Source organism: Prionailurus bengalensis, chromosome A1, assembly GCF_016509475.1.
Source record: "Prionailurus bengalensis isolate Pbe53 chromosome A1, Fcat_Pben_1.1_paternal_pri, whole genome shotgun sequence".
Lineage (NCBI taxonomy): Eukaryota > Metazoa > Chordata > Mammalia > Carnivora > Felidae > Prionailurus > Prionailurus bengalensis.
Window position 1 is genome coordinate 98397004 of NC_057343.1, and position 17477 is coordinate 98414480.

At 44.0% G+C, this 17477-nt stretch overlaps 1 protein-coding gene across 2 annotated transcripts in view; it reads left to right on the forward strand.

Moving 5' to 3' along the window:
- The first annotated feature begins 3488 nt into the window (after positions 1–3488).
- The window catches only part of HSD17B4 (hydroxysteroid 17-beta dehydrogenase 4), an 87462-nt gene continuing 73473 nt past the window's right edge, over positions 3489–17477 (forward strand). The window contains exons 1-2 of one of the 2 annotated variants that reach the window (XM_043586061.1): positions 3489–3590; positions 11080–11133. Coding sequence is in view for 1 of the 2 variants with exons in the window: in XM_043586052.1 (XP_043441987.1) it covers positions 6236–6293; positions 11080–11133 (112 nt within the window). In the remaining variant the exon portion in view is untranslated. Of the gene's footprint in view, positions 3591–6105; positions 6294–11079; positions 11134–17477 lie in introns of those variants that run through there. The other variant, XM_043586052.1, reaches the window with a different exon arrangement.

Here is a 17477-nt window from a genome sequence, read left to right on the forward strand (position 1 = left end):
AGGTTCCAGACTCAGCTGCAAATTCACCTCTTCATAAGCCTTTCCTAGTTATATTCTCTAAATTAGTACCTCCCTCCGGTCTCCACTTCCAATGTCTTTTGAATGCTATTACTTTGTTTCAGCAACAGAGCTACACTGTGGGGGGTTTGACTCCTCACTTCACTGCATGCTGGCTAAGTTATTTACCCTTGTTTGTGCTTTTAGTTTCCTCATCTCTCAACGAGGATAATTGTAGTATACTTTACAGATTGTTATAAGGAAATCAAATAAGGAAATATTTATAAAGCACTAAGAAAGTGCCCATAATGAACTCTGATGAATCAATAATTTTTTTCCTTAGTGCCTGCAATTAGATGGAATCATTTATTTATCCATATGTTAATCATCTCTCTTCTCTCGAATGGAAGCTATGTGAGTGCAAGGACCTTGTCTGTTTTATTCTTGGCATCAAGAACATTGCCTGACTCATAGTGCAAGAGTCTTAATAAATAAAGGTGGAACCTATCAATATTCAAATCTTAACTCATGCATAAGGTGCTGTGTGTACAAGAGACACATTTAAAATGGAAAACGTGGTCCTACTTTTATTTAAATGCTTTTAACTTTTTTTAAGTTTATTTTTGAGAGAGAGAGAGAGACAGCATGCCAGCAGAAGAGGGGCAGAGAGAGAGGAAGACACAGAATCTGAAGCAGGCTCCAGGCTCTGAGCTTTCAGCACAGAGCCCCACGCGAGGCTCGAATTCATGGACTGTGAGATCATGACCTGAGTCCAAGTCAGGGACTCAACCAATGGAGCCACCCAGGTGCCCCGAATGCCTTTAACTTTTATACACTGGCCCCCACTAGATGCTTTCACCATATCTTGTGCATCTTATACTAGAATGGATGTGACTCCTCCAAGCCCTGGAGAGCAAGACTGAGCCAACTGTAAGTCCCTCATGTGTCTTACTATTCCAAAGAGCACAGGCTACATAAAGTCAGCATAGTAGCAGCCACACTCCCGTGATATTTATAAAAACATCAGCAGCAGTTACCAGAGGCAAAAATAAGATTCCCAGATCCCAGCACGATCCCGACCTATACTGCAGTCGCCAGCCAACTGTGTTAGGATTATCTGGGGAATGAAGAAAAAGAGAAGAGCCTCTTGCTTGAGCTTGTCAGCTTACCGGTCATACTGTGTAAGTTAGTCCGGGTCTGTGAAGCTAAACTCAATCGGGAAAATCTTCTGTAAGGAGGTGAGTTATGTTTCCATATACTCCTCTTGCAGATACCTCGCAGAACCCAAGGCTTTCTCCGGCTGTATGGTCACCACCGTCAACATCAAGATGGTGCTTCCGAGGCCCAGTGAAGGCATGCTCACGTAAGCTGTCCTACTCTGAAAGATGCACAACCATTTCTTGCCTGCAAATATCTTCTTACTGCAGCAAATCCAACCTGGGTCATCTACCCCAGGTTGAGAAACAAGAAAAAGGAGGGGGAAAAATCACAAAAAATCCGTTAGATTCCTACTTATTAACCTGAGCTTGAGAAAAAGCCAGGTCTGAAGTGCTCCATGCTTGCTAATAGCCCTGGGTCTGAAGTTCATCCAAAGTACAGCTACTCTAGGGTCCCTTTGAGTGCTTGTTGTGACTCAGAAGAGAAATTTCTATCTCTTTCCAAGATTCTATTCTGGCTTATGCAGTCTGAGTTCCTGGAAAGTCTGTGCTGATTCTCAAATGAATCTATTTTCTTATAAAACTCAGCTACTGTGGTCTCCAAGTGCTCAATCAGCCTGCACAGTGACAATCTCCAACCAGCTGCAGCTCGGGGACACCTTAAACCAGCCATGGTGAATACAGGTGTTTTCATCTCTCCTTGTTTTATTTTAGTTCCAGATGGAAGTTCTTATCTGTGCAATGTGGACTTCTCCCTATTTCACATTCCAAGCTCTGCAAGTGCAGGGTTAGAAAAAGGAAGCCCACAGGAGAAACGAAAAGAAACATTACAAAAAAGTGTATGTTTGTCCTAATGCCCAATGCCAAGCAGGCCTAGGCTGGCCACTCTATGACTCAAGTGATCATCTAGATCAAGCTGTCATATTGGGAAAGAAAGGGCAGGAGGGAGATGGCTGAGCCTCATACCAGCTGAGAAGCAGTCTTGCCTGGCTTGCTGATCTGCACGGAAGATGAGAGGAAGCAGAAGAAAGTCCACTGTGTAGGTGTAGGAAGTGAAAGGGAAATGGGGCTTGATTACTGCCTTTAGAGCATGATATCCTCACCGTGGTAAATGTGGTTCAAAACATGTGTCCTTGGCTATGCAGTAGGATTAGCCATCCCTCCTTCTTTGGGAGATCCATATTAAGTGGGGCCATAGGAAAGAGGGGCTAGATATATCCTCTTGTTCATTGTTGTTGAAGGTATTCTCCAACAATAGGAAGTGGGTTCAGTCTGGCAGTAAAAAGAATATCTTTCACTGCACTATCATATCCTTTTATGCTCTCCCAGTTCACCATATACTGTTGGGACTAAGCCATAAAGCTTATTAGCATCTCTCTTAGAAGAGTAACCCCTTAGAAAAGAGACATCCATAAAATGGGAGCAAAGAGGACAAACTTAGGAGGAGTTTTGACCAGCAGGAAAGATTAAATAGAATTCTCATTGGGAAGAGGATGAGAAAGATTAGGAAGGTAGCTGATAGGGGGTGTGGTTGGCTTGGGTTCTTCAGGGATGCAGCACTCCTTGTTCCCTCCCTGGGATCTTAGTTTGAAGAAATGAGACAATGAAAAGGATAATTTTGACTCTGAGAAGTCACTGCCATGCAAGTGACCTTGAATTATTAGAGGGTAACTGCAGCAGCATGGCAATGGTCTTGTTAGTGTATGGGATGAGCAAGCATTAGGTCCTACTCCTGTCTCTTTGGGCTCCTGGCTGGTATGGAAGAGATAGATACATACATACATATTTCTGATTTATTTCAAAATTGTATTTGAGTAATTTTTTTATTTGCCTACATATGTTTATGGGTCTAGACTTACACAGAAGTTGCTAAAACAGTTCAGAGAGTGACAAAGAATGCAGAGCAGATTCTAGGACTATCTAAGCCCATGCACTTTATCAGTAGCTAGAAGGGAAAAAAGAGGCCAGCATGGCTCCGCTTCTGCCAAACCTTTCCTCTCTGTTAAGGTGACATTTGGGCCAGAAGGAGGAGGGTGAAATCCTGAAAGATAGCATTCACCCTCAAACAGATGGAGTTGCCTTTAACTGGCAAGTTCAAGTGTCCTTTTTCGCCTCCCCTCCCACAAGAATGAGGATGTGAGGGTAACCTAAGAACACTAGAGAATAACTTACACATAGATAGCAGTGCTCTGGTAGTGTATTAACTTCCAAGACTCTAGGTCTTAAATCTGTGCTGCCTCTCACTCATATTCAAAGCATATTTATTGGGCAATCATTGAAGACTAGCTGGTGCTTGGTCATGCCTGTTGGCCCTGGTCTGGGACAAGCCAGTGCCCAGTTGTGAGTCTGGGACATGGAGGACTGGCTCCCCAGCAATGGCTGAGAAATCCTTACTTCTGGCTCCTGTTGTAGGCCTTTGGCTGAAAGCACTTTAGAGTAAGTCACCTGGGTTCATTTTGTGCTTACATTTCTGCAAGTAGGAATAATGAACGCAGTCTTTTTTTTCCCCCCTTCCAACAGAAGAACTGGGTTACTGGATTAAGCAACAGAGATTACAACACTATATAAAAACAGATGTCCAGCTATTGCAACATCTTAAATCAGGGGAGTTTGGCGAATGGGCCAGTGCTTCCCTGTGGGTTCTAGCTTGAGGCTTTACTCAGTCGCTGAAATTCCATCCTTCGTGGGTAGGAAGTAGGGACCTGGAGACCAATATTTCCTGAGTTGTCACACAGGGTTATTCTTGAACCTGGGATTCCCATTTGGCCTTGCCCCCGGCTCACTTACAGGGTGAGCAGAGCTTGCCTTCGAAATGCCTGCTGTTGAGGCCTCCAGGCGTTCTTCATGACCAATAAGCAAAGAAGTTTGCCATTGGCCTGAACCGAGGAGCCTTCGGGCGGAGCAGAGGGTGGCAGCTGCGCAGGCCCGGAACTGAGAGGTGAGCTCCGCCTTTTAGGTGGCGCGTCCCCATTGGTTGGAGGCGATGCCTGAGCGGGGCAAGGTTCCGCCAGAAGTGCGGGGAAAGAATTCTTAACACCCTTATCCTCTTGTCTTTGGGCCCAGCGCGCTCTGGGCTGTCCTTCCTGGGTTTCAATGAGCAGCAGAATTCAGGGTTCAAACGTCATAAGGCAGATGTGGACAAATGACTAAGACAGCAGGGTGCTGGTTTAGTTTTCTGTGAAAGAAGGGACTGCTCTCTGGAGCTTTAGGCTTGAGTTCAAGGATACCAAAAACTCTCAGTGCTCTAGAATCACAGCTGTCTGTAGACAACTCCAGCTGTAGCTTCGCTTCCCTTCCCAAATGCAGTTTGCCCTAAATCGAAGCCGTGTTCCCTTCAAAAGCTGCTCTTCTCTCACTATTCCTTATTTTGAAGAATGGCCCACCGTAACCTAGATTCTCAAGCCAGAAATATCGGGGTTCAATCGTTCCTCACATTCACAGTCAACTAATCACAAAGAGCTGACCCCATTTCCGGAAATATCTCCAGATTTTCCCTCTCCAACATTTCCTCTGTCTTACTTTGAATCTCCAAGATTTTTCCCAGTAGGTTTCTGCGCACCTTGTTCACTTCCAACCAATCGTCAATAATGAGGCAGAGTGAGCTTTCCACGATGTTAATGTGTAGTCTGGAGTAATCCTGCTTAAAACCATTTGCAATAAGTTAAAACAGCTAAACATGATCTGACCGACTGGCTATTTCTGCGGCTTTACATCCTCCCTCCCCCGCATCTAGCTAGTGTTTCCATTGCCTGTAATATTCGTTGTTTGCAGAGCTCACTTTTTAAGGGTCTTTGTGCATCATCTCCTTTGGAAATTTCCCCTTTCACCCTAAGGATAGGGGCCGTTTATTTTGGCACTAGTTGCAGACCTGTACAGATTTGTCATGTGTTTTATCATGCTGTAAGGTTATGAAAGGCTTACCTTTAGTAACTTTAAACACCTCTGGAGGACCTGATTGTTCATCTGTAAACTTGTGTCTACCGCCTGTAAGTATTGAATCAGTGATAAATGAATCACACTATATGACCTTTCTCTTTAAAAATTTTTTAACGTTTATTTATTTTTGAGCCACACACACACACACACACACACACACACACAGTGTGAGTGGGGGAGGGGCAGAGAGAGAGGGAGAAATAGAATCCCAAGCAGGCTCCAGGCTCTGAGCTGTCAGCACAAAGCCCGACAGCGGGACTGGAACCCACGAACCAGGAATCATGACCTGGGGCGAAGTCACCACCCAATCCACTGTGCCCTCTTTTTTTCTTTTTTCTTTTCTTTTCTTTTCTTTTCTTCTTTCATGTTTTATTTTTGTGACAGCGGAAGTGGGGGAGGAGCAGAGAGAGTGGGAGACAGGGTCTGAAGCAGGCTCTGCAGTGAGCAGTGAGTCTGATGCGGGGCTGGAACTCACAAACGTCCAGATCTTGACTTGAGCTGAAGTCCGACACTTAACCAACTTAGCGAACCAGACGCCCCATATGACCTTTCTTAATATACAAAAGCGAAGGTCATTTAGGAGCACTTGTTAAAAGTTTGTTTTTGTTTTTGTCCCCCGAGTTTCTTCTTTGGGAGTTCACTGTCAGGGTCTAGGACTGTCCGTTTTTGACAGTTCTCGGATGATTTTCATGCATGAGGTTCAAGTATTACATTGTAAGAAATCTTTACCCATTGGTAAAGGTGCCTTTCTTAGAGGCTATGTCTTAAAGCTATTTAAGGCTAGAGCCAAAGTCCAGAAAACAGTTTTGAGTGAATGACAAAACGACAAGAGCATGGAGGTAAGCCTGGTGTCGTGTGAGCCATTTTACTCCACAGGTCCTAGGAGGTCCCACTACTTCCAGCAGCAAAAGTGGCCCTTTCAAGCCAAACCGCCTGAGCTGGCTCTTGCAGCCACGTGAAGCACGCCGGACTACATTTCCCAGAGTTCCAAGGGATTCTCGCGCGGGCGCACTTGGAAAACTACGGCGTCCTTCCCTAAAACCTGCAGGTCACTCCCATCCCGCCTCCGCGTCTCCCCCTCTCCTTTCGGTCTCTCAGTCTGAGCTGCGGCATTTCGGCTTGTGTGTGTGTCGCAGGCAGGACTCATGGCCTCGCCGCTGCGATTCGACGGGCGGGTGGTACTGGTCACCGGCGCGGGGGGAGGTGAGCACGCGAAAGCCGGAGGGCGGATGCCGGTCTAGCTGTTGCACCCTGAGATCCCCTTTTCGTCCCAGGATACCCGCGCAGCCAGAGCTGCATTCCTGGCGTCGGGGCTGCGGGCAGCGGTGGGGCGGCGGGAGTAGGCGATTTGTGGAGACCCACTGGACCCGGTGGGCCGGGAGGGAGGACGGGTAACAGCTGTTCTTGGGTTGTCGACTCTGCCGAGCAGGGAGAGGTGGGCCTGGCCAGCACTGAGTGGGGAGCCATCAACACCTCGTCACACAGTCCCGTGCAGCTCGCTTCCTGCCTCACCTTCCTTGTGGCCGCTTCCCAAGGCCTTGGGTCTTGCAAGACGGAGGCCGGGCTGGACTACGGCTTGCAGGACTGGGTAAAAGTTGCTAATGACGCTCGATCGCGACCCTTCTTGCGACTCTTAGGCCTGTCGTCAAGTCTTTTAAAGGTTGCAGGAAAGTCGTTCGCGGCAGGAACCTCCCGCCGCACCCACCCCCAGCAGAAGAGTAGAGATGTCAGCCCCTTGCCTTTGAAAAGTCAACCAGGCAGTGTTTCTTTTCATCTGTCGGTTGATTTGGGCATCTTGAGAAGTTCCTCTTTAAAGAAGTTATCTGATAAGAGTCTTCTTGTTGACGTTTAAGTTGGTATGCTTATCAAGCCTCAAATGCCTACAGTAGTCAGGCAGGCGTTAGTGTGGGAGTGGAGTGGGGACAAACTGGTGGGCAGAGACATTTCTGAAGTAGACCAGATCTTCCTGTATTTCGGGAGAAACAAAATGGAGATTTGTTATGTGAAATAACCCCATTCTTGAAGGAGAAAAAACTAAAACCACTCATACCCATACCATACCCATACCGGTGCTTGGCAGTGTGATTTTACAGTGTTTCCCCTCTGTAACCACCACATGTAGGGATCTTGACCTTCAGTGCCTTTGAATCCCCTTTGGTGGTACCTTATATCTAAAATAGACCTAATGTGTAATTAATTTAAATTGTGTATTAACAGTCACATCAGTGGAATTATTCCAGTTGGTCCATTTGTATCTTTGTATCTCCATTGATAGAATGGATTCTAATGCTGCCTTTTGGAAAGTGCTTTAGTATTAATTGGTGGCCAAGTTTGTATTCCTCGCCATATTCATTCTAAAATGATCGTATGTCCTTAGGAAAACATTTGGTTTACACTTTGCTTTTGATGGAAATAATTAAGTGATGCCCTCAGTGTTTTAAGCCTCTTTTGATAGTGATTCACAGTATGAAATGCATTTTGCACCAAGATTCAGTACACAGGTACATCATTTATATTTGAAGCAAGTTCCTGACATGGTACATAGTAAATAAAGTGCACTCTAAAATTTTCTATTCTCTTTCACTAAGTACATGCAGATTGCAAAACCTACAAAATTGATTTTGTGAATCATTAGAGTTGTGACTCGACAATTAAGGACTTAGTACCTCCTGTTTACAAACTGGTTTGTGTCTTAAAGAGCTGTGCAGACTTTCCATTGCCTGGATTATGATACAATCATTAGCTGTTGCCAATATGAGGGAGTTTTGTGGTGAAGTAGAGACTGTTCCAGATCATCACTGGGGAAGGGAGCTAGGGATCAAATTCCAGTCCTGCCACAGAGGCCATTGTCCTTGAGTCTTGGGGTTCTTATTTAGAGATCCAAACCCATTGAACTGAGGTAGTGCTGAACATCTCTGGAGAGGGTGTCCATGAATGCCTACTGGGCCTGTGTGGGAATTAGTCTGACTTCAATCCACTCATATTCTGCAGCTAAAGAGAAATATATCTGCGTTATTAAAGTGTTGTTGTGTAGCTTGAAATATAGATTAGTTTAATGTATTTCAGGAGCAACAAAATGGGAGATTTATTACGTGAAATAACCTGATAGGAGAGGTTTAGAATTGTCCAGGCTTTATGTAAACACTTTTGCCATGATTGGTAGTACAACAGGGGAATAACAGGGTATAACAGCTGTTTATTAGCTGACTGAAATGGTTATTGGGGATGTAACTGTTGAGAGTGGAGGATTTGGGCCGGGAAAGAAGGGAGTCAGGCCATTTTGAATTCGAGATGGTTATGAGATTAGCAAATGTTGGATCTGGAGATAGTGAGAAGGGTGTGAGTAGGTGGAGATCCTGAAGTCAGGGGAGAGATTTGGAAGTCATCTGAATTCCTTAGACTGATAAAGCTACAGAGTGAAAGAGTCTAGGAAGCTATTCTCAGGGGCTCCATTGTTAGAGTAGAGAGAAGTGTAAGCCATCGAAGAGAAACTGAACCAGCAGTTTGAGTTAAGAATCAACTGAGATTTAACAATGCTAAAGAAATTAAGGTCAAAAAAAAAAAAAAAAGAGAAAGAAAGAAATGGAGGGGAGGGGGTGATTGGCAGTGTATTTAGGTGTGGGGGAGATTTAAGACAGGATTTAAGAGATTAAGACAAAATGGAGGCTCTTGGATTTAACTTTTTGTGCCCTTGGCCCTTAAAGCCAAGTTGTGGGAAATGCAAAAGAGTGACATATTCAATCTCAGCCATCAAGAGCCTTCTAGTTTAAGTGGGGAGGCAGACTAATGGACATGAAGTAGTTAAATAATGTTTACCTAAGCACACATGTTAGAATCTGGAAGGACCCTTACCAGTCTGCTGTGGGCTAGTGGTATTGGAGGAAAAAGGAGGCTGTCATTTTTTACTTTGTGTGCAGATTTGTGTACAGTTTATATGGGCCTTTGTGATAAAAGTACATCACTTAACAATCTTTTGAGAGAACTGTGTATCTTGATTTTAAGTTGAGGTAATTTTCTGATTAGGTCACTCTCTCTCCGAGAGACCTACCCTGTTCCTTTCATCTGATGATTTTCTACTGTGTTACCATCAATTTTGTATTCTGGTCATGAGCATGTGATTTCTTTAAACACCATGTTTAGAACACGTGCTTCAGCCTTGCTTGTATAAAATATGAGAAGACGTGAATTCTTGTATTGGCTGAGGTCTCTCTTATCCATTCAAAGTGGATTAACTTCTAAAAAAATTTCTGAAAAAGAGGCGCCTGGGCGGATCAGTTGGTTGAGCGTCCCACTCTTGATTTTGGCTCATGTCATGATCCCAGAGTTGTGGGATCAAGCCCTGAGTCAGGCTCTGCACTGAGCATGGAGCCTGCTTGGAGTTCATTTTTTTTCTCTCTCTCCCTCTGCCCCTCTTCCTGCTCTCTCTCTCTCTAAAAAAAAAAAAAAAAAAAAAAAAAAAAGGTGAATTAACTTGTAAAATAAATTATTTGGTGATATCTTTCAGTTTTGAAAACTATCTTGGGTTCTTTCTTCTTTGTATACTTCTTTATCCATTTAAATTAAATTTAAGCTACTAATCACATTTGCCAATCAATTCAAATAAAAAATGTATACATGCTAAAACAATTTAAACAATACAAAAGCAAGCATTCTTCTCTTTAAATGTCTACTAATTTCTGAGAGAGTGAGAGAGACAGCATGAGTTTACTTACTTTTGAGAGGCAGAGAGAGAAGGAGACACAGAATCTGAAGCAGGCTCCAGGCTCCAAGCTGTGGGGCTTAAACCCATGGACCACGAGATCACAACCTGAGCTGAAGCTGGGCACTCAACCGACTGAGCCACCCAGGTGCCCTGCAAGAATTCCTCCCTTGGTTGCTAGTCACACACTTCTGTTTCCCAGAAAACTCCTAAGTGTATATATATTTTCAGATAACAAATTTACACCTCATACCTTTGAGTCAGAATTAAATATTTTTTGTGTTTGGTGATTATGTAGTCAGGGTTCAGTGCAGGATATAGAAATCTCTAGATATTTGGAACAGGAAAGGATTTAACACAGGCACTGGGTCTTAGGCACTTCCTTTTGCATTGACTTGTGGAACGATATGGAAGTGGTTCATTAGGGGAGCTACTACCCCTGCGGCTGCTTCTGGAACTGCTGCAGCCCAAACAGCCCTGGATATCAAGGATCTAGAGAATGGAAGGTGCTGTCCAGAGATTAGGGAGCTAGATCAAGAAGTTGCCCCTATAACCACTGTTTCCTTGTTTTCTCTTCTCTTTCTTTTCTTTTTCTTTACTTTCCTTTTTTCTTTCTTTCTTTCTTTCTTTCTTTCTTTCTTTCTTTCTTTCTTTCTTTCTTTCTTTCTTTCCTTCCTTCCTTCCTTCCTTCCTTCCTTCTCTTTTGTTTATTTATTTATTTTGAAAGCGAGAGAGTGAGAAGAGGAGGGGCAGAGAGAGAGGGGGAGAGAGAATTCCAAGCAGCCTCTGTGCTGTCAGCACACAGCCCAACACAGGGCTCAGTCTTATAAACCATGAGATTGTGACCTGAGCTGAAATCAAGAGTCAGACGCTCAACTGATTGAGCCACCCAGGTTCCCCCCTCACTGTTTCTTAATATCTAGGAAACTTCAAGAAATCAGCCTTTAAGCAACAGCAACAGCCAGAAGTCACAGTAAGGTAACTTTTGCCTCCTTTCCACCTTCCAGGTAGGCAAATACATGTAATGGTGGTGCCCACATCGAGCCAGCCTAGCAGCTAGGTAGAGGGGTAGGAAATGGTAGGCAGAATAGATAGAAAATATAGTTTTAAGCTTTCAGACCTCTATAGGTTGAAGAAGGTAAAGTAGATGTTGAGAGTACCAATGAAGACACTACCACTGTAATATAATTAATTCCTCACCAGTTACTTTGAAATAGGGGTTGATTTGAGTGGACCAAAAAAATGATGCCAACATTTGGTCGACTTTCTGATTATTTTATTTTTCATTAGGACTGGGCCGAGCCTATGCCCTGGCGTTTGCAGAAAGAGGTGCATCAGTTGTTGGTAAGTTGATATTTTTCTTTTTAATGAGTAGCTGGTATTTAAAGTAGAGTCTTCACAAGTCAGCCAGCTTTGCCTTTATAGCAAATAATTTGCCCAAGTCAGATTTCATCACTGGTTAATTTCTTCTGCCAGCACAATTGTCCTCCTTGAGAATGACTTTATAACTTACTTTTTAAAGTAGACTAGTTTCACAGACTTTGCACATGAACAGAATTGATAAAGATGGTCAGGCATTTATTGTATAAAAGGAAGTTCTTGAATTTGGTAAATTGCCAGCTGTAAGTTTTTGAGATAGAAGGCTGGTTCGAGATGAATCTGTGTAAGTAAGTATATTGATAAGAATAAGAAGTATTTTGAGGACTAGAAGTTTGGAGTCAGAGAATCCAAAGTATGTTGTTGCTGGTTTTTTTTTAAACCTCTTTCATTAAAATTTTTCATGTGGAAGCTTTTTGCAACACATTTTTAAAGTTTTAATTGGAGAGGCAGTTGCATGAATTTGATTATGGCTCATCAGTTAGAAGATGCTGTACTGAAGAATCCCAAAGGTGGGAGGTTGTAGGAATCTAAACGTTTTGGACTGACATGATGTGGTGTGCACACAGGAGTGGATTCGTCTTCAGCCATTCCTTTGTGGGGAATAAATGAATGAGTGTTCAGTGCAGGGTAGGTGGGCAAGGCAGATGATATGGCCCAATATTTATTAGTATCTTTGCTGGGATAAAATTGTTCACCCATCATGACTTTCTATAGCCCGTTTTTCTACTTCTTACTAAGTAATACAGAGAAACAAATTTCCTCCAAGTTGTTTATGGAGCCATGCATAACAAAAGGGTAAGTGCATAGCCTGGTTTTCTAAAGAACACCCAAGCAGGACATTTGAATATACTCTTCTCCCTCAGTGTGGATCCGTTGCTTATCTTTTTTTTTTTTTAATTTTTTAAAATGTTTATTCATTTTTGAGAGAGAGAGAGAGACAGACAGAGTGCAAGTTGGGGAGAGGCAGAGAGAAAGGGAGGCACAGACACCCAAGTAGGCTCCAGGCTCTGAGCTGTTAGCACAGAGCCTGATGTGAGCCCAAACCCATGAACTGTGAGATCATGGCCTGAACCGAAGTCGGACACTTAACCGACTGAGCCACCCAGGTGCCCCTATGTAGCTTACCTTTATGGAAGGGACACAGAGTCTTTGGATGTTCCTTGCTTAAGGTCATGTCCACTGTCCATTAATCCCATCTTCTTGTGACAAGGACACATTTTGACATTGTGGAATTTAGCTAGAGGGTGTATAGTTCCGGCCCTCTTTGCCACATTTTCCCAAGATATTTCATGTTTTTACTGTTTTGTCTTTTTTTTTTCTTTTGCTATCCATTTCTTAATATTATTAACTTTTAACTTTTATGCATTTACATTTTTTTTTCTACTCACTTCTGTAAGTATAAGGTCCTTTTTTTTTTTTTTTTTTTTTTTTTAAATTTTTTTTTTTAATTTTTTTTTTTTTCAACGTTTATTTATTTTTGGGACAGAGAGAGACAGAGCATGAACGGGGGAGGGGCAGAGAGAGAGGGAGACACAGAATCGGAAACAGGCTCCAGGCTCTGAGCCATCAGCCCAGAGCCTGACGCGGGGCTCGAACTCACGGACTGCGAGATCGTGACCTGGCTGAAGTCGGACGCTTAACCGACTGCGCCACCCAGGCGCCCCTATAAGGTCCTTTTTTATCTTCTCTATCTCCTATAGGACCTGGAATATATCCTTGTGCAAAGAAGGTACTTTGTTCCTTGGGGCCCTTATTGTTGTTTGAAGCAGACTCGTTCTGAAGGGAATGGGGGAGGGCCTGGTGTGTGTTTGAGACTGGTTGGATAAAGTCCTACTTGTGATTAGGTACAATCTTAGTTTATAAACTTGTTTTGGAGAGAAATTTACAGCAATGTGTGTTTGTGTGGATCAGGTTCCCTATATTTTTGTGTTACCGCTGAACTTACTAAATTGGGGAGAGGAGTTTTTGAGTTCCAGCAAGCAGATAAATAGGCATGGCATGTCCCTTAGAGGAGTGTTGCCACAAGTGCTGGTAGAACTCTGGCGAGGCAGGCAGTTTTGCCCCTTGGAAAAATATTTGTCAAACTTGATTGAAGAGCCAGATGTAGTTTGGTGGAGGGGAGAAGTCAGACTGTGTCATACTGCTTAGCTTTTGGCTGATATTTTCTACAGCTTTTTATTCTGTGACTTACCCATGAGCTTTCTAGGCCAGCCGTGAGTCGTGTTCTTCCCCAACCACTGCTGCCCTCTCTTTCAGCTTATGAAAACCTAGATGCCCTGTTTCCGGGGTGCCTCACGCACACTAATGTTTCTCCTTTGTTAATGTTAGTTCTGCTCGTGTATGTTTTACATGAGTAAGAAAAAGTAGAGGAATAAGTAAACCTGGAATGGCGTGACATCAGAACATCTCGTTTGTGGGAGGGTGATTCCTCCGATAATTTTATGACTAGCTCAGAGTCCAGTAAGAAGTAAGAACAGAGGGATAGAAGAACTTGTTTCTCATATAAGTCAACTTATGTCAGGTTATGCCGGATAAACAAATGTATCTCAGTGATGTAGAATAATAAAGGATTATTTCATGTTTTTTGTGAGCTTTCAGCTTCTGGTCAGCTGTGTCTCTGCTCTAAGCGTCTTCCTAATTTCAGGATTCCAGTTAAAGGAGCAGCCCTGTCTGGGACATTGCTGGTGGTGGATGGATGAGAAATACCAGTGGGTCTGCTTAGTGGCTCTGAAATCCACTTCCACTCATGTTTCAGTGACCAAAGGAAATCACTTGGCCAAGCATCACTTAAGATATTCTCTAACTCTGTATTAATATGATTGCTATTTTTTTTTAAATAGAGGTTTTTGTTTTTTTTTTAAGTTTATTATTTTTTTTCGAGAGAGAGAGCATGCAAAAACAGGGGAGAGGCAGAGAGAGAATCCCAAGAAGGCTCTACACTATCTCTGTGGAGCTGGACATGGGGCTTGATCTCATGAACCGTGAGATCATGACCTGAGCTGAAATCAAGAGTCGGACGCTTAACCGCCCGAGCCACCAGGGTGCCCCTGATTGCTGTGTTTTATGTTGCATAATAGAAAACCTTAGGGGAGGTTTCAGTCTGGGCATAAGGACTGCTCAGCCTTTGGCTAATAGTTACAACAAAGGATGTTTGGTTTTCTAGAAACTACAGCTTACAGGAAATGTTTGCCCATATTTGAAGGGAATGCTGGGAGTGGGATAGTTTTGAATTTTGCTCAGTAGGTGAGCCGTGTCCACTACTCTAAATATTAAGTTTTCTCTTGAGGGCACAAACATGAAAAAAACTGAAGTTGTGTAGCAAGAAGAACCTCTTCTTTGACAGTAAGCAAGGAGGAAAGTTTTCTGTTCTTGAGCTGGAGAAGTAGCACCTTTGGGTAACCCAAATCCTAATCCTCTTGTGTGAGGTGGGCACCATTTCTTTCCTGGGCTACAGTTACACAGTGACTGGTAAAGGTGCCTTTCAGATTCTTGGGGGCTGATGCCAGAGCCCATGTTTCTACCCCTGTGTGATCCTCATGGCCAAAAGCTGAACCGTGGTAGGGAAAGTGAGCTGCCTTTGAAGTTAGGTCACGTTTCCAGTCCTGGCCATACTGCCTAATCGTGTGACCTCTCACACACTATTGGTAACCACCTTGTCTGACTTTCAGGATTATGGTAGGGGTTCAGTGGCATCAACAATTTGATGTCTTTCTAAGGGGAAAGCAAGGAGCCAGTAGTCAGGACTGCCTGCCACGTGCTGGGCACTGTGCTTAGGACTTGGATATATGTCATGTCACAACTCACGGGCATCCCGGCCTCCTTATCTAACACGTGTTCCTTTTCTAGATTCTTTTCAACTTTTATTTATTTTTGGGACAGAGAGAGACAGAGCATGAACGGGGGAGGGGCAGAGAGAGAGGGAGACACAGAATCGGAAACAGGCTCCAGGCTCTGAGCCATCAGCCCAGACCCTGACGCGGGGCTCGAACTCACGGACCGCGAGATCGTGACCTGGCTGAAGTCGGACGCTTAACCGACTGCGCCACCCAGGCGCCCCTTTTTTCTAGATTCTTAAAGAAAAGGGCCTGTCTTATGTACTGAGGTATTCTCTTCACGTGTGAGCATAGTGCTTTGCTTAGTAATCAGTCAAGACCTCCGTGCTGATGAAGGGAATGGGTTACATGACACACGGAGATCACGAGAAAGCACATGTGGATTCCGGCTTATAATAAATGACCTATACATGCAATGCTCACGTCTTCCTCAGATGCTTCCTATGACTGTCACTAACCCAGGTTATGGGTGACAGCCTGTAAAGATAGCTTTAGAATAGCTCTTAGCCATTTATCGCTTAAAAACCCTGGTTTTGAGAAACTAAAAGTAATCCATACAGTTTGTAGCATCATCTGGGCTCATTTATTCATCCAGCACTTAATTTACTGGATGCTTGTTAGGTAGCAAGCATTGCTCTAGGAGTCGAGGAGGTGGAGTGGGGAATAAAACTGACAGGAGCCCGGCTTTCACAGAGCTGATGTTCTAGGGGTGCGTGGTGGGGAGACAGACAGTGAATACCTGTATATATATATATATCAGATAACGATATGGAGAGAAAACCAGAGAGCTCTTAGGAGAGACCTACAGGCAGGGGACAAGATGGGGGGCCCAGGAGCCTATGTGCCTCATAGTGCAGCCACAGTGCCTCTGTGTTGAGGCAGGGGCAGGCTCAGCATGTTTGGGGTCAATGAGAGGCCCAGTGCAGCTGCAGCAAAATCATCACAGGGAACAAAACCAAGAGATAAGGGCAGAGAGTTCACAGGAGGCCAGGGTGCATAAGACCATTTAGTTCTGAGTCAGGACCGGCTTTTACCCTGATGGAGATGGGAAGCCTTTGGTGAGTGTGAATGGCAGAGCAGCATGCCCTAATTTAAATTTTATTTATTTTAATTTTTTTAAGTTTATGTGAGAGAGAGAGAGAGAGAGAGAGAGAGAGAAAAGCACGAGTCGGGGAGGGGCAGAGAGAGAAGGAGAGGGAGAATCCAAGCCGGCTCTGCACTGTCAGCACGGAGCCTGACATGGGGCTTGAACTCATAAACTGCGAGATCATGACCTGAGCTGAAGTTGGACGCTTAACCGACTGAGCCACCCAGGCGCCCTGAAGTTTTAAATGGATCACTCTGCTTGTCATGTGGAGAATGATTGCAGAGGAGCAAGGGTCTTAGAAGTGGAGGAGGATGATGGGCTCGTTGGGGCTTTTATGCTATTAACTCCTCTTGTACACTCTTGTGATTTTCCACGAAAAAAGAGAGGGGGTGGGTAAGAAGTGGAAACACAGAGTCCTGTCAAGATATTGCAGTAATGCATGTAAGAGACGGTGGTGATTTAAACAGGTCATAGGAGTGTAGGTGGTACAAAGGGGTTAAATTCTGGGTATATCGTGAAGGTAGATATGGCAGGATTTGCTGATTTGCTAATGTGGGTTGCAAGGGAAGGCAGAGGATAGAATGGCCATTTACTGAGACAAGAAGCCCTGAAGGAGGGCCAGATGGGCAGAGAGGAGGCGCTCCTGGTAGACTTTCAGACAGTTATTAAGTAGGCAGCGGGATACGCGACTAGTGGGGGACACAGGCGAACTATATAAATCTGGAGATTCTCAGTTTATAGGTGGTATTTGAAGCCAGGGGACTGGATCAGGTTACCCAGGTAGTAAGTATGAATGAGAAAGAGAAGAGGTCCGAGGACTGAACTCTGGATGATCAGTTTCCCACTTTCTGTTTTTTCTCCCAGTAAAGATACCTTTGATGCCATCTTGTTGTTGAGACAGGAGAATTGGTTACTGGAACCTAATTTAAGACGCCCCTACCTCGACACTACCTCTACCCCTACATCTGCACTGTGTCCACATTTTGTGGTCCTTCAAATATTTAGATACATTTATGGCTCTCTGGAGAAGATTCCTGATGAACTAGGCTGATGAACAGTGAAAATAGTATGGCGACTCCGTGTTGTTCTCTTTTCATTTAGTGGAAAAAATTACACCCTTTTTAGGATAAAAGAGACTTGTTTACAGCATTAGAGGCACTGTTAGTTCGTCTGCGCTCTAGTCTGGGTTTGCCATTTCATACTGCCTTGGAGCTTGGGGCAGGTTTCCTAACTTGTCCAAACTTTCCTTATCCATGAAAGTTGGAACAGCTGTTCCCACCAGCTTCCTAAGAAGGTCTATGGAGATCAGAGGCAGCAGTGTACCTCATGGCTGTCTACAAATGCACAGTTTACGTTCCCAGTGTAAGGTAGCATTGGTATTTTAAAAA